The following is an 18890-nucleotide window of genomic DNA, read 5'->3' as shown; positions in this document are numbered from 1 at the left end:
ACAGTTGGAACGGAACTAGCTTCTGTTGGATGTTTTCTACATACTTGATTTTCACCATTCTTTCTCTATGTGGAAACTAATGGAGTTTCAAGAAGACCACAGTTAAATTTTGTAGAGATTATCTTTTAAATGTTACAATTACAGCACACACTTTCAACCTTTTCTCATTCACAATTTTCAGTAATTCAATTTGTTTCTGGTTTTCAGTACCTTAATTGCAACTCTTTTTGAGGACTTGATCCTTTCACTATGTTGCTTATCATGGCATTATATGATAAAGCTAAAAGTTCAGGTTTTAACATTTGCATACTTGACAGTTCTGTGGATGTAAATATATATGTTTTTCTTCATAAAAGATGAGGGTTAACCTTACTTGTATAGCAAGTGCATTCCACAGTACACTTTCTGAATGTTATTCTACCATATTTCTCTTCCCTGTCAATCTCTATTCACTATTTTCTCCATCCTCCTGTTTGGTTTACCCTGTATCAATATCTCAGTAGATAGTATGCACAACCATGTGTGTATGTGTGTGGGGTGTTGCTGGGATTGAAGATGATGAGGGATGACTCAAATTTAACAATTGAGAAGAGAACCATCAATAAAAACTGCTTTCTTAAGCACAAACTTCAAACAAGTGAAGAAAATACTTTTGTAAGCCAGAAAAAAAATTGCTTATAACAGCAGATTAATATCCAGAAGTTAATAGAGAAAAAATGCCCACTCAAATTCATGCAAGGAAACAGTGTTATGAGAAGGAGAAGAGGAATTTTTTAAAGCAGAGAGCTATATACAAGAGTACAGAACTGTTTTGTTGCCTTGTCAAAATAAAAAAACAGGATGGCCATACTGAAGTCAAAATATGACCGAAAACCAGAAGAACAAACATGCACCACCAGGCTACTTCTGGGTATTTCCTAAAGAGTTGTTGAATGCTGTGTGAAAAACATCATTCTGACTGTTAAACATATTTCAAAAAACAGTCCAAGGCAGGAACTAACTTTTACAACATCATACGAAAACTGAAAGGACTACAAAAACACTGATTCAAGACAGGCATATGCACATACTGTATTTCCTTTCACAGAACCAGTTTTATTTCCTCATTCTCCCCCCTCCCTAAAAATTCTGTGTCTCTCCAAGCACTTTCCAGGCAGCCCTGTTTAATACAAAACTGTGAAAATTCTACCTTGGTGTCATGGCGTATTGCTGAAATCGGGGTGACTTCCTCTGCTCTCTTCTTTTTGCCCTCTTCATCAACTTTGTCCTCTTCTGTCTTTTTCTCTGGAGTCACAGTGGTTATCAAGTTGGTCTGAGAGATGCCCTTTGTTGTGGCGTACTGGCCAGTACCAACCTCTGCAGCAGACACAGAATCCTTCATGTACATTTCATGGTTTTCATTCACTGATGCTAAAAGCAAATATTTAAAGAGGGAAAATCTGAAATAGCTTTTGCTGAGAAGCTGCATAAAATCAAAAAAGCTGGTTTAGAAAAACATTTGAAATAATGCTGAAAACACAACTATGTCATGTTTCAGGAAACCAGAAGCATGTGCATACATTTAAATAAACTGTTTACTTGAAATGAAGCTCATAGCTTTTATATGCATACACATATATTATGGATGTGTATACACACATTACTGTAGTTAATGTGTGTATACACAGTTGTTAAATGTTAGCAAGCCGTTAAAATTACTACTGTAGTAAAACACCAGACAAAAAAAAAAAAGCAACGCGTTGCCACAGTTATCGGGCAGGAAACATAAGGAGAACCAGCTATGACATCAGCCATGGGGGTGGAAGAGATTTTTTTTCTAAAATCTGTCAGAATATAAAAATGCAGATCAAATGCAGATTTAGTAACATGCTGCATTACAGAAAATGACAATATTGATATAACACAGGCATAATACCTGAGAAAAAAGAAATGTGATCCTTGTATTATTGAGTACTAAAGTCTGCCAGTTAGGTGAGCTCATTATCCTAAAAAATTCTGCAAAGTGATGACATTCAGTTCAGTGCACCCAACCAGAATATTTTAAGATGCAAGTGCTCAATAATTAATCAGATTTAAATATAAAAGTTATTTTGAAAGAAACAGTATCTTTACAGATGGAATGTAGTCAAAACTTTAAGACATTCCCAGACCTTGCTCTTGACTATTGGGTAACTAATTTCTAAACCCAATAGGATTATTCAAATTTATAAACTCACATCTGTAACAAATGATAGAGTCTGGGTCACAATGTAAGCACAATGCAGAACGTTACAGACACATCTGCATTATAGTAACAACGCTAGTGAAGAGACCATAAGCATTGATTTAAAAAACCTCTTTCCCCCATTTTCACTTGGGCAAATTAACATCATAAAAACCTTGCAGAGTCTAACAAATGCTGTATAAAGGGTTTCAGGTATCTTATCTCTTGGGATTAAATTTAGGAGGCAGGAGAAAGCAAAGGGAGTAGAGGGAGACATCTTGTTTAGATGTTACAAACAAAATAATGCAGAAGGATAATTTCTGCTTTGAAACACATGCACAGCAATCAGGTCACCAGTTGCTTGGTAACGAGCAAGAAGCACATCAGAATTAGAAGATTCCAAAATAATTAATGACAAACAGCACCTTTAGAGGGAGAGAAAAAGGCTTGTCACTTGTACTTTTAAATCAAGTCTTCTCCCAGTTCCCACCACCAATTATACTCATTGCAATTTGTGATATTCTGCAAGATAGTTCACCTTTTTTTTAATCTGTAATGAATCTGAGTTTAGTCTCAGTCTCTTTTTTTCTACAAAAATAAACTACAACACTACAACCTCTTTTTACTCAACAGCGGACAACAGTAATAGCTGATGGGAGCTGACACTCTGAACTACACACTGATTTAACCAAAGTCAGCAGCAGAACCGTGACCTCCATGAACCAAGGAAAAAGAGAGGAAGGATGTACTATTAACCAATGTATATTACTCTCCATTTCATACCTTCAAAAATAATGTATGAAAACGGTCTCAGCGCTCATTGGAGCAGGAATTGGGTAAGGTGAGCTAATTGGAATCAAGTGTTATTACTCAAAGGAAATAATTAATAATTTCTGGATTGTAACAAACTTAAGTGAAAAACCTACACAGGAGAAAATCTCAGATTCAAACAAAACCCAAACAGTCACACATGCAAACCCTGAAAAAGCGGTGAAGCCTGACTTTCTTGGGCAGGCAGGTCCATCCCATCCTTCCCCAAAGCAGGGAAGCAGATACGAGGCCAAGGACAGAGGCTCTGTGAAGAGTGGGCTCCAAAGCACATCCTCCAGCCAAACACTTTGTAAGAACGCGGGCAGTACATTTAGCATGGAATTTCTCTGCATCCTCCTCTACCCCTGCAGTGCACATGCAGGTACTCACGGCCTCCACTCAGCCACATCTCAAGGAGAGGAGATGATGAGCTCTACACCTAACCTAAAGCAGTGACCACGGTGATGATAACTTTTGACAAGGTCAGTTGAGAGGACCTTACCCCCATCTAAGCTGCGAGACATGGTGTAACGTTTACTAGAGGAGCGCTCAAAGTAAGGTGCAGGACGGTCTATGAGGGCACTGGCTCTTCTCGTCTGCGCCTGTGTCCGGCCGCTGTAGCGAAACTTGGAGCCCAACGTGAGGAACTTCTTTGGAGGTGCTTCTGGCAGCAGGAGCCTAAAAGACACCAAGCAGTGCACATGTTATTCCCCCTCCTCCAAAATCAGTCCACTGTTTCTGCACAGGAGAGAAGATGACTGCTGGGTATCACTCCCCATCGTAACCTGCGCCTCACCGGCCTGTGGCTAAAAGGGAATCAAAGGATGCCCCTCATACAGCATGACAAAACCACTTAGCTAAAGAATTTGAAGATCTGAGTTCTTCGAAATGGGCAAGAATCACTCAGCTCCTTCATGCTTGAAAATCAGATTTACTATTTTCTGATTACCAAAAGTAAAAATAAGGTGTTTCTTGTACCAGAGGCCCCCACTGGGCTGGAATGCAGATGTAGCTCTTCAAATTTAACATGGTGATGTTATGCTGAGGACAGGGCCAGAATTGATTTCCAGTGAATGACAGGCAGTATTCATTCACAGGGGTGTAGACATTTTTCAGGTTTGAGCTCTCCACCCCTCTGTATTTTGGGCATGGTATCTGGCTGAAGAAGCCATTCTTCTGCTATGGACTCTATGCTTCAGACATAGAATAGTGATCTTTCATTAAAAATCAGAAAATACCCCAAAAAATGCATACTTCATTTCTCTTTAGATCTTTTGCTGCTAAGACTGCATTTCATATGAATGTACAGACAGCCTGAACCAACGGTTTTAAGAAAGGAGGGAAATTCTTCAGTACTCCCAAATATTCCCCAGAGGGGGTTCTTAAACACTGAGCACCCTTTCAAACTATTGAAAATATCACCCTTTTGGGTTTTCCTTGTTAAGTACCTATTTAATGACTATCTTAGCACAAACTAATTACAGCACTTATTTCACTATCCTAAACTTTTCTCAGTTCTTAGAAGTCAAAAAAAATGGCTCCAAAACTCCTTAGTAATCCAAAAATTACAGCTGTGGGTTGGGTATTCTGGGTGACCAAAAAAACCCATGGCCTACTACTGTCTGTACTTTCATATATAATTAAATATAAATATTCTTCTTTTTAAACCCTTAACCACATCCCCCAGCAATCTTCCATATAAGTTGTTTTCCCTATGCAAGCTTCTATGCAGTAGTGCAGCAGAGTCCTTCATCTCTTTAATTATAGCAGCTGATAATATCATTGCACAGATAAAGCAAAATGATTAATTAGAACCATATGGTGATTTTAAGCAGTATCCATCTGAAATAGCATGAACAATTTGGGTGCAACATCTCAAATTTTGAAAAAGCAATAATCTTCATCTGCTCAGAGGTACCTCATGATCAAAAAGACAATTTGATTTGAAGGGTTTTGTCTCTGCTGACAGAATTTATATTTTCTGTTGCGGTTTATATCACACCTTTAGGAAAAGAAATCCACATACCTGAAAAATGTATGGTGTTCAACACACACTTTCCATAAGCGCTTTGCAGCACGATGATTTGGCAACTTAAACCCAATAGTGCTTTCAAACTGCTCAAACTAGGTAGGAAAAAAGAATAAGTATGTTTTTGGTGCTGTGCATCTATTTTTAGACAGTGTACACAGGTTCATCTTCACTTCCTCCGTCTGTATCACTCATTGCAAGGGCGAACGTATACGCTCATGTATATAACCACACATGTACATACTTTACAGAAAGTATTCTGGGAAAGAAGCTGTGAATGATAATCTGTGGCAGCATTTGAGGATCACTTCTGGGGGGAAATATTGGTAATGAGCAAGAGATTTCTTATGGTGACAGTGATGCTTTTTATACCCTATACAAAGAGATCAATTAAGATTTGGGGGACTTCTGAGAGAACATCATTCAAGTGTTTTAACCCTGTTGATTTATTTTAACCCCATTGATTCATTTTCACCAGTTTAAACTACAGTGGGAAGCCTGATAATAGCTGGAGGTGAGCAGCAGTCCTCAGGGACTGATTTGGTCTCACATAGCCTTAGATTAAGGATATTTACAGAGAAAGTACTACCATTAGTAAATTACAGTGGTTAGAGCCAATTCATCTGAGGAGGAGGAGGCAAGACAGATCATTGACAAGAGTTGTCCAGAGATATAAAGAGACCTCTTTAGATTGTGCTGCAAATTTATATATTCCAGATGTAGAGGCTGTGCCAGCTATATCTGCTGTAACATTTTGATGGCCACATGCAGACAGCTGAGCAGAAAACAGAGTTTCTGTGATGGAGGGAAGGTAGACAGAAGGCCACTTGTAAGGAAGTCTGGATCCCTACAGGAGCTGACAGGGAAATAAGGCAGGAAACAGCAAAATAATAAAGATGATGTGGGACAGTGAATCACATTATCATCAAATGTAATTTGGACAGAGTCTGCATTGATTATTTTGCACACAGAACTATGACCTGGTCACAGGATACTGTGTCCCAAGACCAGCAGACCTCAACAGGGTAGCAGTGGTGGAGAGCTTCAGGAATGACAGTGAGGGCACTAGGCTATTTATCTGGGTTTTTAAAATCAAACTCAAGGCTGGAAACTCATTTACTAAAACTCTGTCTGCAGAGGGGCAGGAGATTTGAGGATTTCAGTTTAGGACTCTAAAAACGGCTCAGGCTCTGGGGTGGGAACCCCAGCAAGTTTCCCAGGTCAGTTATGAAGTCAGTCCCACAGACATTGGCTGCATTAAGGGCGAAAGACCAGTCCTTATTTAAGTGATTTCTGTCCTGCTATACAGCTCCACACTCTAAATAGATACGGGGTTTTCATCTATCACCGGCCAGTTAATGTACTGGCACTTAAAATGGAAATCCTCCTCTGCCCATGATCCTGAGTTCTTTAAGAGTTATCATCTTACAGTCCAGGTTGGATGGAGCTTTGAAGAACTGAGTCTAGCGGATGGCATCCCTTGCCACGGCAGAGGGATGGGAACTAGATGGTCATCAAGATCCCTTCCAACCAAACCATTCCATAATATCCATGATTTCTGGGTGGGCGCATGCCCGGGCTGTGAGGTCGGTGTTTTTTTCACATCCAGCTGAGCCACGAGAGGGCACTCACTGTACGAGATTTCACATCCCCTTCTCCAGAGCCAGAACAGGAGCTCCGGTGGGCCTGGGAGGGCTAATGTGTGCAGCTACCCAAAGTGCTCTAAATACACTGGTCTGATATGTTTATAGAGTTTGGCATGGCCTGTCTACATCTCTTACTGGGTGAGATAAATGCCAGTTTCACGTACAACATGAGGGACGATAGCAAGCTCTCCATGAATAAGCACTGTGCTACTTAAATGCCCAAAGTATTCATAATATGGGTGAGCTTATTATGTGTCGATGGCCATATTTGTTCCTTACATCAGTTCATGGATGTAAACAGAAAAGTACCAAAGTTGTTTTTTACCTGTAATTTAAAGAAAGTATATACCTAATCTTTTCTAAGAAAATCAGCATAAATTAAAATTAGGAAATATAAATGGAGAGGAATGTCAAAAGCATATAAGACAAAACAAATCAACAAATCAGTAAAAACTCATGTTTTTTCAAGAGGTTCATCCACTTAAGAGAATCAGGATGACCTTACCTCCCCTGGACGGATTTTGATGTAGAAGTTGTTTCTCTTGTAGGAAATTTTCAAAACCTTTGGCCAGGCAAATCTATTTATTCTGAGCCTGTCTCGATATATTAAGAGTCCACTTGCACAGACTCCTAGCATGATTTCCACTCCTTCAGAATCCTGGAATAGCAAGCAGTGCACTTTGTTGAGTATTTCTATCCTTGCATGCTACAGTACTACAGATTCCTGTATCCCGTGTTTCTATCTGATCTATGTCTTTTTAATGCATCAGCTGTAGTGACCTGATTTCTGAGCACTACCCTACTCACTGAATGCATTCATGCAAATAATTGTAAGGTTGGGAAGGGTGAAGAAAACTGAGGGTTTCCAGTGTTTCCTTATATTTTACAAAGACTCCAAAAGGAGGAGGGAAATTTTAGATGTCATTAAAATAAAGATATCAATCATATAGCAAAGTTTCATTAGCATAATAAAAAGGTTTATTAGCATAAATACCAGATTGAAAATAAGTATGACAGCATACAAATTTACTTCTCCTCATATCACTTATCTCCATGACTAAGCCTTGTGGATCCTTAGATTTTCCTTCTGTAGTTTGCTCATCTTGGCTTTAGTAGGCTTGTTGGTTTATTTAATGCTCTTATTCCTTTGCCAGTATTTCCACTTTGAAATGGCCAGTAGGCATAAAGTTGGGCATTTGGACCAATAACAGTTCTTTTCTAAAAGTGTGTGACTGTGCCTGTGCTACAACCTACGTTTGACAGGAGGCTGTAGCTCAGACACATTAGCACTACAGAAGATTTGTCCACAGTCTTATCAGAACATACCCATAAATATGTGGTTTTTAAAGTAAGAAATACAGATCTTTTTTTCCTTTAGAAGTCTTCAAATAGTCTACAACCAATTTTCATTATCTTCTATCACTGTATCTTTGTTCAGCTAAGCACTAGTACTGATTTAGTAAAGAAGAATCCACTTCAAAGTAATTGCGTTTTTCAAAAATTGTTTTTAAATAACCTAAAGTCTAAAAAGCCTGATCGCAGATGCTATGAAGATGTCACCCTATGATATTCACGAAATGAATTCATCATTTTCCTCTGGTTTTCCCAGCCAGCTATCTTTTAGGCACTCGGTGAAAATCTGATTACATTTCAAGACCAGCACAATGGTATATATGGTCAGTCATAAAAAACCAGCTATGGTGCAGCTTGAAATTAAAAAAAAAAAAGTTTTGATATCACAACATAGAAATAGTGCCATGAAGTCATTTCAGTATTACAAAGCACATCAATAGAGGACATATGTTCCAACAACGATGGTATCACCTCTTAAATATAATTTTTTTTCTAAATACAGCTCTTGTGTGGTATTACCGTCAGGCACTACAGAAAAAACAAAGCAAAGTTTTTCAGTGTACTTCTGTTTCACTTTCCTAAGCAAAGAACAATGTAATCACACTGCCTGGTGAATGCCTGAAATGCAAGTGTGCTCATACATGGCACATACCTGCAGGTCAAGGGGCTTCTTTTTTTGATAGCCTTTCTCAAAAACTTGTTGGAATGCCTTCTTCCCTTATCTCCACCTTTGCTGCAGATCTAAGTATATTCAAGACTTCTGTTACTTGTTGGTGTCAGAGAATGTTTTCCAATGTAATACTACTAGTGTAAAATGAAACCTGAATAAAATAATTTCACTTTTTAGGAGCCATGTGGTTGCATAGGGCAGAAACCTGTTAGCTGTAATGTCTGAGGCACATCCCTGCAGATCTGCATATGGATGGGGGGACTTCCTCATAATGGTGACAGCCCAGAGGACAGATTTATTTGAACATACTTTTCATCACAGCTTTGCACTGGATAACTGAGAACTAGTTTTAATGTGAGCTGTTGAGTCCAACATCTGTCCAACACTGAGGATATTGGCACAGCCTTAATGAACTGACATTTATGTAGAGACATTTTCCAGGGCATGACTTCCAAAAAGCATGCACAGAGATACTTGTCCCCTAGCCTGACACCTTCAGATCTCTCTGGAAGACCTAATTAAAACTAAACATGACTTCTCACGCAGAGTCCACTTTTCCCACCTTCAGCTCAATTTTCAAGATGACTGTCAAGTTTCCTAACTCACAGACAGACACACCTTGGTTATCACCTCAGCTTTTTAAAATAAAGAGCATTAGTTTGAAGAGAGATTAGCTTTTCTACTAACTTCTCTTGTTCTGAGTCTTTCGATATGAAAAAAAAAGAAGAGAAAACCAGGATACTAATACTTTTTCAGGAAAGAATAAATAAATTGGTTATCTTATAATAACCCATCTTAAACTTCACAGCTTTTCTCCAGTATTCTGAAAAAATACTTAGGCCTTAATGCTATGTTATGTAAAATTTTCAGTAACAAAGCTTGTAACTTATTTAAAACAGTAATCCATTTAGTAGCTGGTTTTTGGATTTCTTTGCATCAGAAAAAAAACTATCAAGTGACATTTGCCAATCCATTTCTCTCTGCTCCAAATATCCCTCAAGACAGTGTGCGTATCTTCAGGATACAGGGAAGACAGTGGCATCCCCTCCTGGTGGATGTTACCCATTGAGCTGTACACAGATTCTTCATTTTCAGTGAAGGCAATTAACAGAACACAAAAGATTGCCTTGAATTCTGTAACACACATGCACAGCTCCTACAAAATGCCCCAGGGACATGGTTGCAGGCTCTTTCAAGATCCAAGCTGCAAATTTATCTTAATTCTTGAAAGGATCTGCTGCAGCAAAAAAACAGGCTCACAATAATTTGACCTTTACAGAAAATGCAGTTTTCTCCACAGGGCAGAATTCTTTGTTTCCATATTTATTTGCCAAGGATGCTTGCTAACCTCAAAAATGTTAAAATCCATTAGTCTTACTCTGAAGAGTAAAGAAAACAATAGTAATTATTTATTTGGAAAGAAAATTTAAAACCAAAAATCAGACAACCAACACAAGGCTAATAGGTGGCTCTCCCAAGCCACAGTAAGAATGAGCATGTTTTATTCATAACTTAGCCTGCTGATGATTAGAGAAAATACTTGATCATGGAAGAATGTTTCCAGGAGAATTACTGCCCTCCCTGTCAACTGCAACAACCACACTTCAGGAGAGAAACAAGCTGCTGTCTCCCAATTATCATCAACCTGATTAGGTCATCAGCTAAATAATTGCTTGAAAGTCCTTTGCAACATAGAAATGATTTGCTATCCAGCTAAGATAGCATGGTTGGCCTTATTAAACTGGAAAATGTAGCTGAATTAAATGAAACTTGACCACTCTCTGGACAGCTTCTAAAATCCTCCCTCATCACCATCTATTCAGTATTTTCCTCAAGGATAGCACTGTTAAATCAACATGAAAGTTGATGTGCAACTTCTTTGGATCTACAGGATAAGTTATGTTATGGTTACAGGATATATTTACACTTATTTCATGAGTCACTTTTCCTCATGTTGACACATAATCCATCCCACAAAATTCGTGTCTCAAAAACACAAGAAAAAATAAATCAGGGATTCCATGCAGATCCATGTACTATGCCACAGGAGACATTTGGCCAGCGAAAGAACTAAACTACATACCTTGGCATGATGGAGATCTACTCCATACATGGATAGTTTTTTGGCATTCTCCAAGAAATGCATCTCAGCTTCTGCAGGTGTCATTCCCCTGTGGAAAAGTAACCAGTTCTAGCATAAATGTTAAGGAAACAGAATCCAAAAGAAAATCCAGCAGCTGGAAAACATTTTCAGAAGTACAGCCATACCCCTTAGGTACCTACCAGAGCCACAGCTCTAGAGCAGACCCTGTTAACTCACATGCTGCAAAGCTCTTCTCTATCCAAAGACAAACAGAGGAGTCTTGCCGATTAAGTACACCACTTCAGAATTTAACATCTCCTGATGCACCAAGAGGGTACCTGAAGCTAGAGCTCACACTGATGCCCTCTGCTTACCTGTGGCTCTTGTGCAGCTCGATCACTTTGTCCTCCAGCTCTTTAGTGTGGTTTGGCGCGAAGCGGAATTCACTGATGTAGTCGCTGCCGTACTCGTCCGGGTCGTAGTCACCGAGCTCCGACTGCACAGTGTAGGAGCCCAGCAGGGCCAGCGTGACGAACGAGCAGGGCAGCCGACCCGAAACGATGTCATCTCTCAGCTGCAAGCAGAGGTAGTACCTGCAAGAGAGCACCAAAGCAGCTCAGACAAGGCCCCTCCACCACTGCCCCCAGAGAAGCACTGCCGGAGCACTGGAAAGAGACATGGGTTCCAATAGGAATTTGCAGACGGCCAAGCCCTGAGATTTTCAGCCATTTACAAGGACAATTATAATTTTGTAAAAAAACCCCAAAACACCAAGCTTTTGCCTAATTTATTAGTAGGAACACCTAATTTATCTTTATACAGCAGTATGGAGATCTCTTAATAAAATAGGTTATTACTTTGTTTAGTGACCTAGACAAAAAAATACCCATTAAACATACTAGATTTCTATCATAAATCACTTAAATATAAATCTACCTGATAACTCTTTAAGGAGAAAAAAATAATTAAAACCCTCACACAGTGTTCATTTAAGAATACCTGATCTCCAAGTCATTCAAAAAAATAAGCTGTCTCTTTTGCAATATGTTGTGCTGTCTGAAAAATACATTTAAACAATAAATGCTATTAAAACCACAGAAATATGCAGTGCAAGGTTTCACCAACTAGATGAAAACAGAAATACAGGTGAAGAGCATTGGTTTGGTGGCAAAGGCAGAGGTCCCAGGGGAAATTTAAGAGTCCAAAGAGGAATAAGGCAATCCTTTCCTTTGGAAGTCCACTGCTCAGTTGTGAACTCTTGGCACACTCTCCTTCCTCACAGTACCTACCACAGGGGACCCTGATCTAGGCCAAAGGCTTCATGCTACCTTAAAAAGCAACAAACAGTCCATAAAGCAATGTAGGTTAAAAATATTCAAAGGTTGCAAATGTTGCAACAGGCTGGGGAACAGTTTGCTGATGGCATAATATCTCATCATGGCTCAAAGCTTTTGTGCCTCCTTCCAAGGAGGAAATCAGGTGAGGTTTTTATTTTGGTTTTTTTTGTTGTGGTTGCAATATGAATACAAAACCAGAGAGCAGAGGTGTAGAGTGCAAAGCTGAGTGACTTGGAGAGCAGGGAGCAGCTATTCATTACCACCATATTCGCTATTCCATGCACACTGATTGCTTACTTTGTCGAATGATATACAAAATTTACATGCATGCTTATTCTCACCTATGAAAATGTTGATTTCAGCTGGGAAAGAGTTCATTTTTTTTTAAAGTAGCTAGTACAGTGATCTGTTTTGCATTCAGTATGGTCATGAAACCACAACATTATCTCACTTCTTTCCTTTCACAGTCATAATTTTACTAACAGTAGTAACTTGGTACCGCTGGAAAAAATGGGCATTGGGTATCTTTGTGAAAATTAAAATCATCTCCAAGGAATATATTCTATATTCTAAGGAATATACATATTGAAAAAGCTGGGGTTTAGGCTTAAACTACATAAAATAGTTCATAACACAGGAGATAAGACACTGTTCACACTCTCTTTTCTGCCAAAGCATTGCATATTTTCCATAAGCTCATATGAAAGACAATAGAATAAAAGCATTTATTTTCTTGGATAATTAGAGTGTAAATACTACCAGGAACAGCTTTTAATCCACTTTTAAAAAGGTATTTAATGTTTTAAACACCTGGTAATGTCTTCAGATAGCTGGGCAGGGTCTGGAGGGTAGAATTTCACATTAAATGCAAACTGCCAAGCACCACCTGGAAAAGAATACAGATTGACTGAAAGTACACTGCAAGTGCAAACAGAGATGCTCATGCTATTCAATCACCGGCAGACTTAAAAAAATATCCCAGACAGGCAATTAACGAGAACAGGCTTTAGAATATTTTTCTCACACGTTGTACTGAAGATACTGCATTAAATCAGATTTTACAGCTCTTTTCTTATTTAGTAGGACTACCACTAAAATGAGGACTCTGAGTGTGCAGTAATTTATTACTAATACTAAAAAAACCCTCAGTCTGAGAACAAAGTTTATGGAAAGTAAGCACCACACTGCCTGTACAAGCTTTAAAAAACAATAACCCAAAACACTGAGGCACTGGAAACACCACAAGCCAGAGTACAAGCTGGCTCTGGAGCAGGGTGATGTGCCGAGGTCTAGCTGCCCAAATCAGCTCACAGCATCCTCTCAGAGTGCTGCCTCAGCACATAGCTCCTTTCTTCAGCAGACATAAATTATTGTGAAGAGAAAACTGCAAGGACAAACAGAGAGTATGACTGCAAAAGTCAGCTCTGGGGAATTCTTATTTAATTATTTCACTAAAGATAGTTGACCCACAGGATGAATACTGGTTTCTATCTCCAGATTTAGCAAAATTATTTCTGGAGTGTTAGCTTTAAATGTTGTTAAAAAAAAATATCAAGATTTAAAAAAAGGAGTTGAACATGGTACGTAAATCTAGAAGTTATTCTGAAAAAAGGGTTAGGTTACACTAACACATGACTTGAATACAAATGAAAAGCAATAACAAAACCCCAAACCACACTGTTCTTACAAGCAACAAGGAAATTTTATCCCATGGGAGGCCCCATCCACTTTGGTCATACACACATCTAATCTCAAATGTTCAAGGCCAGGCTGGATGGGTCTCTGAGCAATCTGCTTCAGTGGGAAGTGTCCCTGCCCATGGCAGGAGTTGAAATTCAGTGATCTTTAAGGTCCCATCCAATCCAAACAATTCTATGATTCCATGAATGTGCAAGAAGAGTTCTGATGTTCACCACCAGGACTTCAGCTCTTGGCATGACTTTTGGAGTCCCTGAGTCTAGGAACTTCTCCATTTTCTTGGGCCATAAAAGAAAGGAAGATTTGGCTGGCAATGAGGATGGGGCATGATCCCACCAGAGAGCAGACCAGCCCCAAGGTGGGAATGCAGCCAGAGGTGACACCTGGTTCCACAACAGGTGGAAGGGACTATGGCCTGCAAACCTATTCCTTGCCACAAAAAAATAAATCAAAGCTATTATGATCATTTACTATTTATTATTATCATTTATTATTATGATTATTATTATGATCAAGCCTATCATAATAGCACAGATGGTTAAGACAGAGGAGTAAGCAGTCTTTACCTGAATTTTTTTTGAATAAAACCTAACAGTACAAGTGCAAGTCAGTGGGTTATAGCTAATGGGGTGTGAACCAAGGGCCTTTCTCAACCACTGGGATGAAGTCCCAGCAGTGTGTCCTGTGTGTTGTACAACTCAACCAGCATTTAGCAGGACTCTCTCTATATATATATATTTATATTTTTGTATTTATTTATATTTATATATGTTTTGGAAAGCATTATGGGTAACAGCACTACTTTTCTACTGTTGGCCTGTTCCAAACTTCTGGGATGAATTGTACAGAGAAAGTAAATTATTACTGTCATTTTCTGCAAATACAACTGTCCACTGCCTCAAGTCCAGGATGAGACTCTTCTGCCCTGGTTAATCTCCTGCTGTCACAACCCTTCATTGTCTATTTCATGGCTTGGGTACATATGAAATGCATTTCAAATATGTGGTGGGGAGCTGAACTGCTTTATTTGCATTGGCCATCTGTGTAACTTGACTCATTGTGGTCTAAAGCACCTTCCTCTCCAGATCCATCCCTTCATTTGATTTAAAAAAGACAAATGTTCATTACTTTGTTATGCAGATCACTTACTTGTATAGAAAATAATACTGGAGAAAAGGGGAAGTTGCTCATAGTAAGTGGGGAAATTTTCCCACCAGTGTAAATTAACCCTTTTAATCTTGGAGAGGGAAAGGATTTGTTTGCCAGGCCTGATCCAACAAATGTGAACTACCAGATACATTTGTTTTTGGAAGCACAAATTGTAGAAGAGGTCACTTACAAAATGTGCCAGAAAAAAAAAGTTACTGAGACTTTGCTGCCCACAGAAGTCATATACATAAAATTCTGTCCTTTTTAAAAGTGAGGGGAAGTAAAAAAAAACCGCAAGTCTACTTTTGAGCCCAGCAGTCTCAAAAAGATTTTCCTTTGAGAGATTTTTTTAATTTCTAATATAGCAGTCACCTAGTTGTAACAACTGAGCTTTTAAAAAGATTCACGTGAATCAGAAAATTGACTGAATGGTCATTTTAGGAGCAAAGATCAATATTCTGAAATGAAAAAAGGAAAGATATTTAGATGGAGAACTATTTTGTATCAGTGCATTATTCCGGTATGGGGCAGTGTTTTTGGATATGATATAAATATCAGTAATACAAGAAATAATTAATATACGTGGCCTACTCCCTAAGGTTACATTGCTTAATGTCAAACTTCAGGATTTTGCATCTCTGCAAATGTCAAGTTGTTTTCAGCAATGCAAGTTCATGCACTACGAGCATCGGAAATGCCTCACCATCATAGTGGAGTAAAAAATCTAAAGGATGTACATAATTCCTTTGCTAAAGACTTGGGACAGGATACAAAAGATGACTGTGAAATACACTGTTCCCATGGGGAGACATGTAGAAGGGGGCAATGATAACAAACTTACTTCGGATCTGCTTCTTGATTTCCTTGGCAGGGTCCAACCAATTCTGCAAAGAAAATGTTTCCTCTTTTCAATTTGAATTAGAAAACACAATAAACATTATTTTTAAAACAGTACTATGAATCAAAGCTAGAACACAGGAAGCTCTGCCACACCTTTCTCCTTGGAGTAGCAATAGGCAGGGCTAAGACTAATTTTCAAATGTGGCCCTGTGTAGAAACAGGGTTTTTGTTAACCTTCACAGACTTTGAGGGCCTGAATGATTTGAAATAAAAGAATAAAAAATAGGAATTGGTAAAATGAACCCACAGAGATATCTTCACGGAGTATCTTCCAGGAAAACTAAACTTCTACAGGCTTGTTATAAAAAGGTGGTTTTGATGGAATTTTTTCCTCCAATCCTGGAAAGACTGAAAAGACTTGCTAGGGGATAAGCAAGTGCAGAGTAGGGCACTACCCTGTTTGCAATGCAGCATGGGCACAAGGGGCTTTCCAGGGAAAACCAGAGGCAGAACCACAGCACCTCTGCCTGCACCCACACCATGCAGAGCCCAGTGATTACTCAAGATAGAACCCCTGCTGAGGAGGTGGAGAATTATCCCAGTGTTGTGTTAGTACTCCATGGATTCCAAGGAGCAGATGAAATTCCTCCAGAGGAGGCACAGGGCAGCTTGGGGCCCTGAGTGCCTCTGCTGTCTTGACCTCTAAGAGAATCAAGTTAATATTTAAAATGCGCCACAGCCCAGAACAAAAAGTTCGCTTTCCCCAGGAAAGTTCCACTTTCTCCAAAGAAAGATAAACAAAGGTATCAGAGAGACAATAAAACACTAAAGAGATATCAAACAAGCTGAACACAACAATCACTCCCCAACAAAAACAACCACTTTGCAGCTGTCCAAACCTGCTCTGTGGTGCAAAACATGAGCCTGAAGATCTCCAGCTATTGCTGAGCACAAAAGCACACTATGCACCGAGAAATTAAAGACGCATTAGGATTTCTGTTTACAAAGATGACATGGAGTATGGGCACGTACGTTGTCTGGAAGTTATGCACCAGAGGATGGAGGTGAATTGCTAAGTACTTTGACATTAAAAATATGCATGTTATTGATCAATAAAAGTGGTAGCAGGCAGTATTTCTTTTAACTGTTTAGCTCTGTAAAGTAACAGGTGACCTATAAATGTTTAGTGCTTATAAATCACATGTTAATAATGAACCCATGCTTCTCTTTCCTGAAGGAAAGTATACCTATCTGAAAATGCATAGACTTCTGCCTAGCTTTTCTCAAAACTAAGCACATGCTAAGGCAATATCTTGCACTGGCATGGACCAAGCTGCTTAAGTGACTTTTGGAATTAGAAACAAAGAAGTCTGTGAAGACGGGGGGAAAAAAAGAAACAAAAAGACTGATTTCTTTCATATCATATATCTTTGAAACAAAAGGAAGCCTAGAAAACAGCTGTTGTTCCCACAAGACATAAACAGCTAAAAAAGTAGTAGCAGCTCCAGCTCCATCAGGGAAGACCTTTCAGGCCATGCAAAGCACAAAGTCCCTTCAGCTGGTGAGCTCTACTGAACTACTGCACATATTGCTAAGAAGTTTGTATTGGTTTCTGTCAAAATATTTATCTTAAAATGTCAAAATAACACAACATATATTAAATTACCCTTTGATACGCTCTCTTTCACCATACCATGCCCCAAACAATGTATGCACCTATCACCTGCATGTTAGATCATCTTTGACACTTGCAATACACAGCTTGTTTCATACTGAAGCTGGGATGCAGGACAGCAGAGTGTGATTCACTACTGTGACCAGCTGCTTCTGAAGACTAATGTCTCTAGTCAAATCAACAATAATGCTAAGATAAAGTCAAGGCTTAGAGCCTTCCCTTATCTTAGCAGTTAGCAGGAGCAGTCAGTCATCTCCTGCCTATCTGTGTCCCAACCACTATTATTAAGCCATATTTTAGTATTATATGTTTTGCTGTGTATCTATGAGTGTAAATCTGACTTTCATTTATGACAGTAAAGGAATAAATCATACTAGAAAGAGCACCAGCTATGTGATTAATATATTTCACATCATAAATAGCCGAAAGAGAGGGAACCCAGGGAAACACAAGAGATGCTCTTGAGAAGTAGAGTCACAAAAAACAATTGCTCAAACTGTGTCTATGGAACTTGGCAAGGAAGATAAAACCAGCTTCCGGATTGTTTGCAGCTGTCTGGGGAGCATCTCAGGGACTTCTGATGTTCACAGGCCAAAGGCCACCTGCAGTTTTGTGTGTTACCTTTTGGTTTTCTGTATCTCTGTATGTTAGCCCAAAGTAGTCTTTTTCCAAAAGGTTCAGATGCTCGCACACTTTGTCAAACAGCACTTGACCTCTGGAACGTTTCTGTGGGAAATGAACAGAAAACAAAGAAAAAGACACTTAAGTTTGCAAACTAAAGTAAAATAAGCATTAAAATAACACTTTTTCTGTCAAACCAGTAGCCTCAAAATGATTCAAATCAACGCATCCATCTTTCCAACCTATTGACCTGGAGCTTCATAAGAATCTGCTGAATGGGGCAAATCCTCTTTTCCTCAAGTCTCCTTGCAGAGCTAAAAATAAGTCATACATGTCATGTTTCAATTTCCAATAGGAAAATCTCTTCTGTTTTTCAGAAACTGCAACTTCAAGAGCATGATGAGGTCATATCTCTGTAAACTGAAGCAATTCTTCATGTGCAAGTAGCAACAAATAGCAGTTCAAAATATTCCTGGTCATGGATTATCAGAGTTGTGACTGAGGGGCAATCCAATGGAGCAAAAACCAAACATGGACATACTTTTTATATGGTAATAGTCTGGACTGATTTCAGGACCCATTTTTGTTTAATACACAGATAAATGTGATTACACCATCTATGAACATCATGGAAAGAGCCTAGTATCTGACTGGGAATGCAGCTGGGTAAAAAAGCAGCTTTCCAGTGCCCCACTAACCTTCTTTACTGCTGGCATGTCAGATGAGAAGAACTCTCACTGTCAACACCCAGAGCCCTTTAGCAGAAGCTTCATAGT

General features: G+C 39.0%; 1 protein-coding gene across 21 annotated transcripts in view; it reads right to left on the bottom strand.

The window, feature by feature from the left end:
* The window catches only part of EPB41L3 (erythrocyte membrane protein band 4.1 like 3), a 96977-nt gene that overhangs the window by 23844 nt on the left and 54243 nt on the right, over positions 1-18890 (bottom strand). For 17 of the 21 annotated variants that reach the window (XM_015618923.2, XM_019005705.1, XM_015618927.2 and 14 more), the window contains exons 4-12: positions 18115-18219; positions 15820-15862; positions 12942-13017; positions 11169-11387; positions 10795-10882; positions 7194-7346; positions 5040-5137; positions 3516-3691; positions 1190-1410 (exon numbers count right to left, since the gene is read on the bottom strand). In XM_015618923.2, coding sequence (XP_015474409.1) covers positions 1190-1410; positions 3516-3691; positions 5040-5137; positions 7194-7346; positions 10795-10882; positions 11169-11387; positions 12942-13017; positions 15820-15862; positions 18115-18219 — 1179 coding nt within the window. The remainder of the gene's footprint in view (positions 1-1189; positions 1411-3515; positions 3692-5039; positions 5138-7193; positions 7347-10794; positions 10883-11168; positions 11388-12941; positions 13018-15819; positions 15863-18114; positions 18220-18890) is intronic. The other 4 variants (XM_015618925.2, XM_015618930.2, XM_015618936.2 and 1 more) reach the window with 1 other exon arrangement.

This window comes from Parus major, chromosome 2 (assembly GCF_001522545.3).
Source record: "Parus major isolate Abel chromosome 2, Parus_major1.1, whole genome shotgun sequence".
NCBI classification, from domain to species: Eukaryota; Metazoa; Chordata; class Aves; order Passeriformes; family Paridae; genus Parus; species Parus major.
The sequence above is the reverse complement of the archived record's forward strand: the minus strand, read 5'-3'. Positions and strand labels throughout refer to the sequence as shown.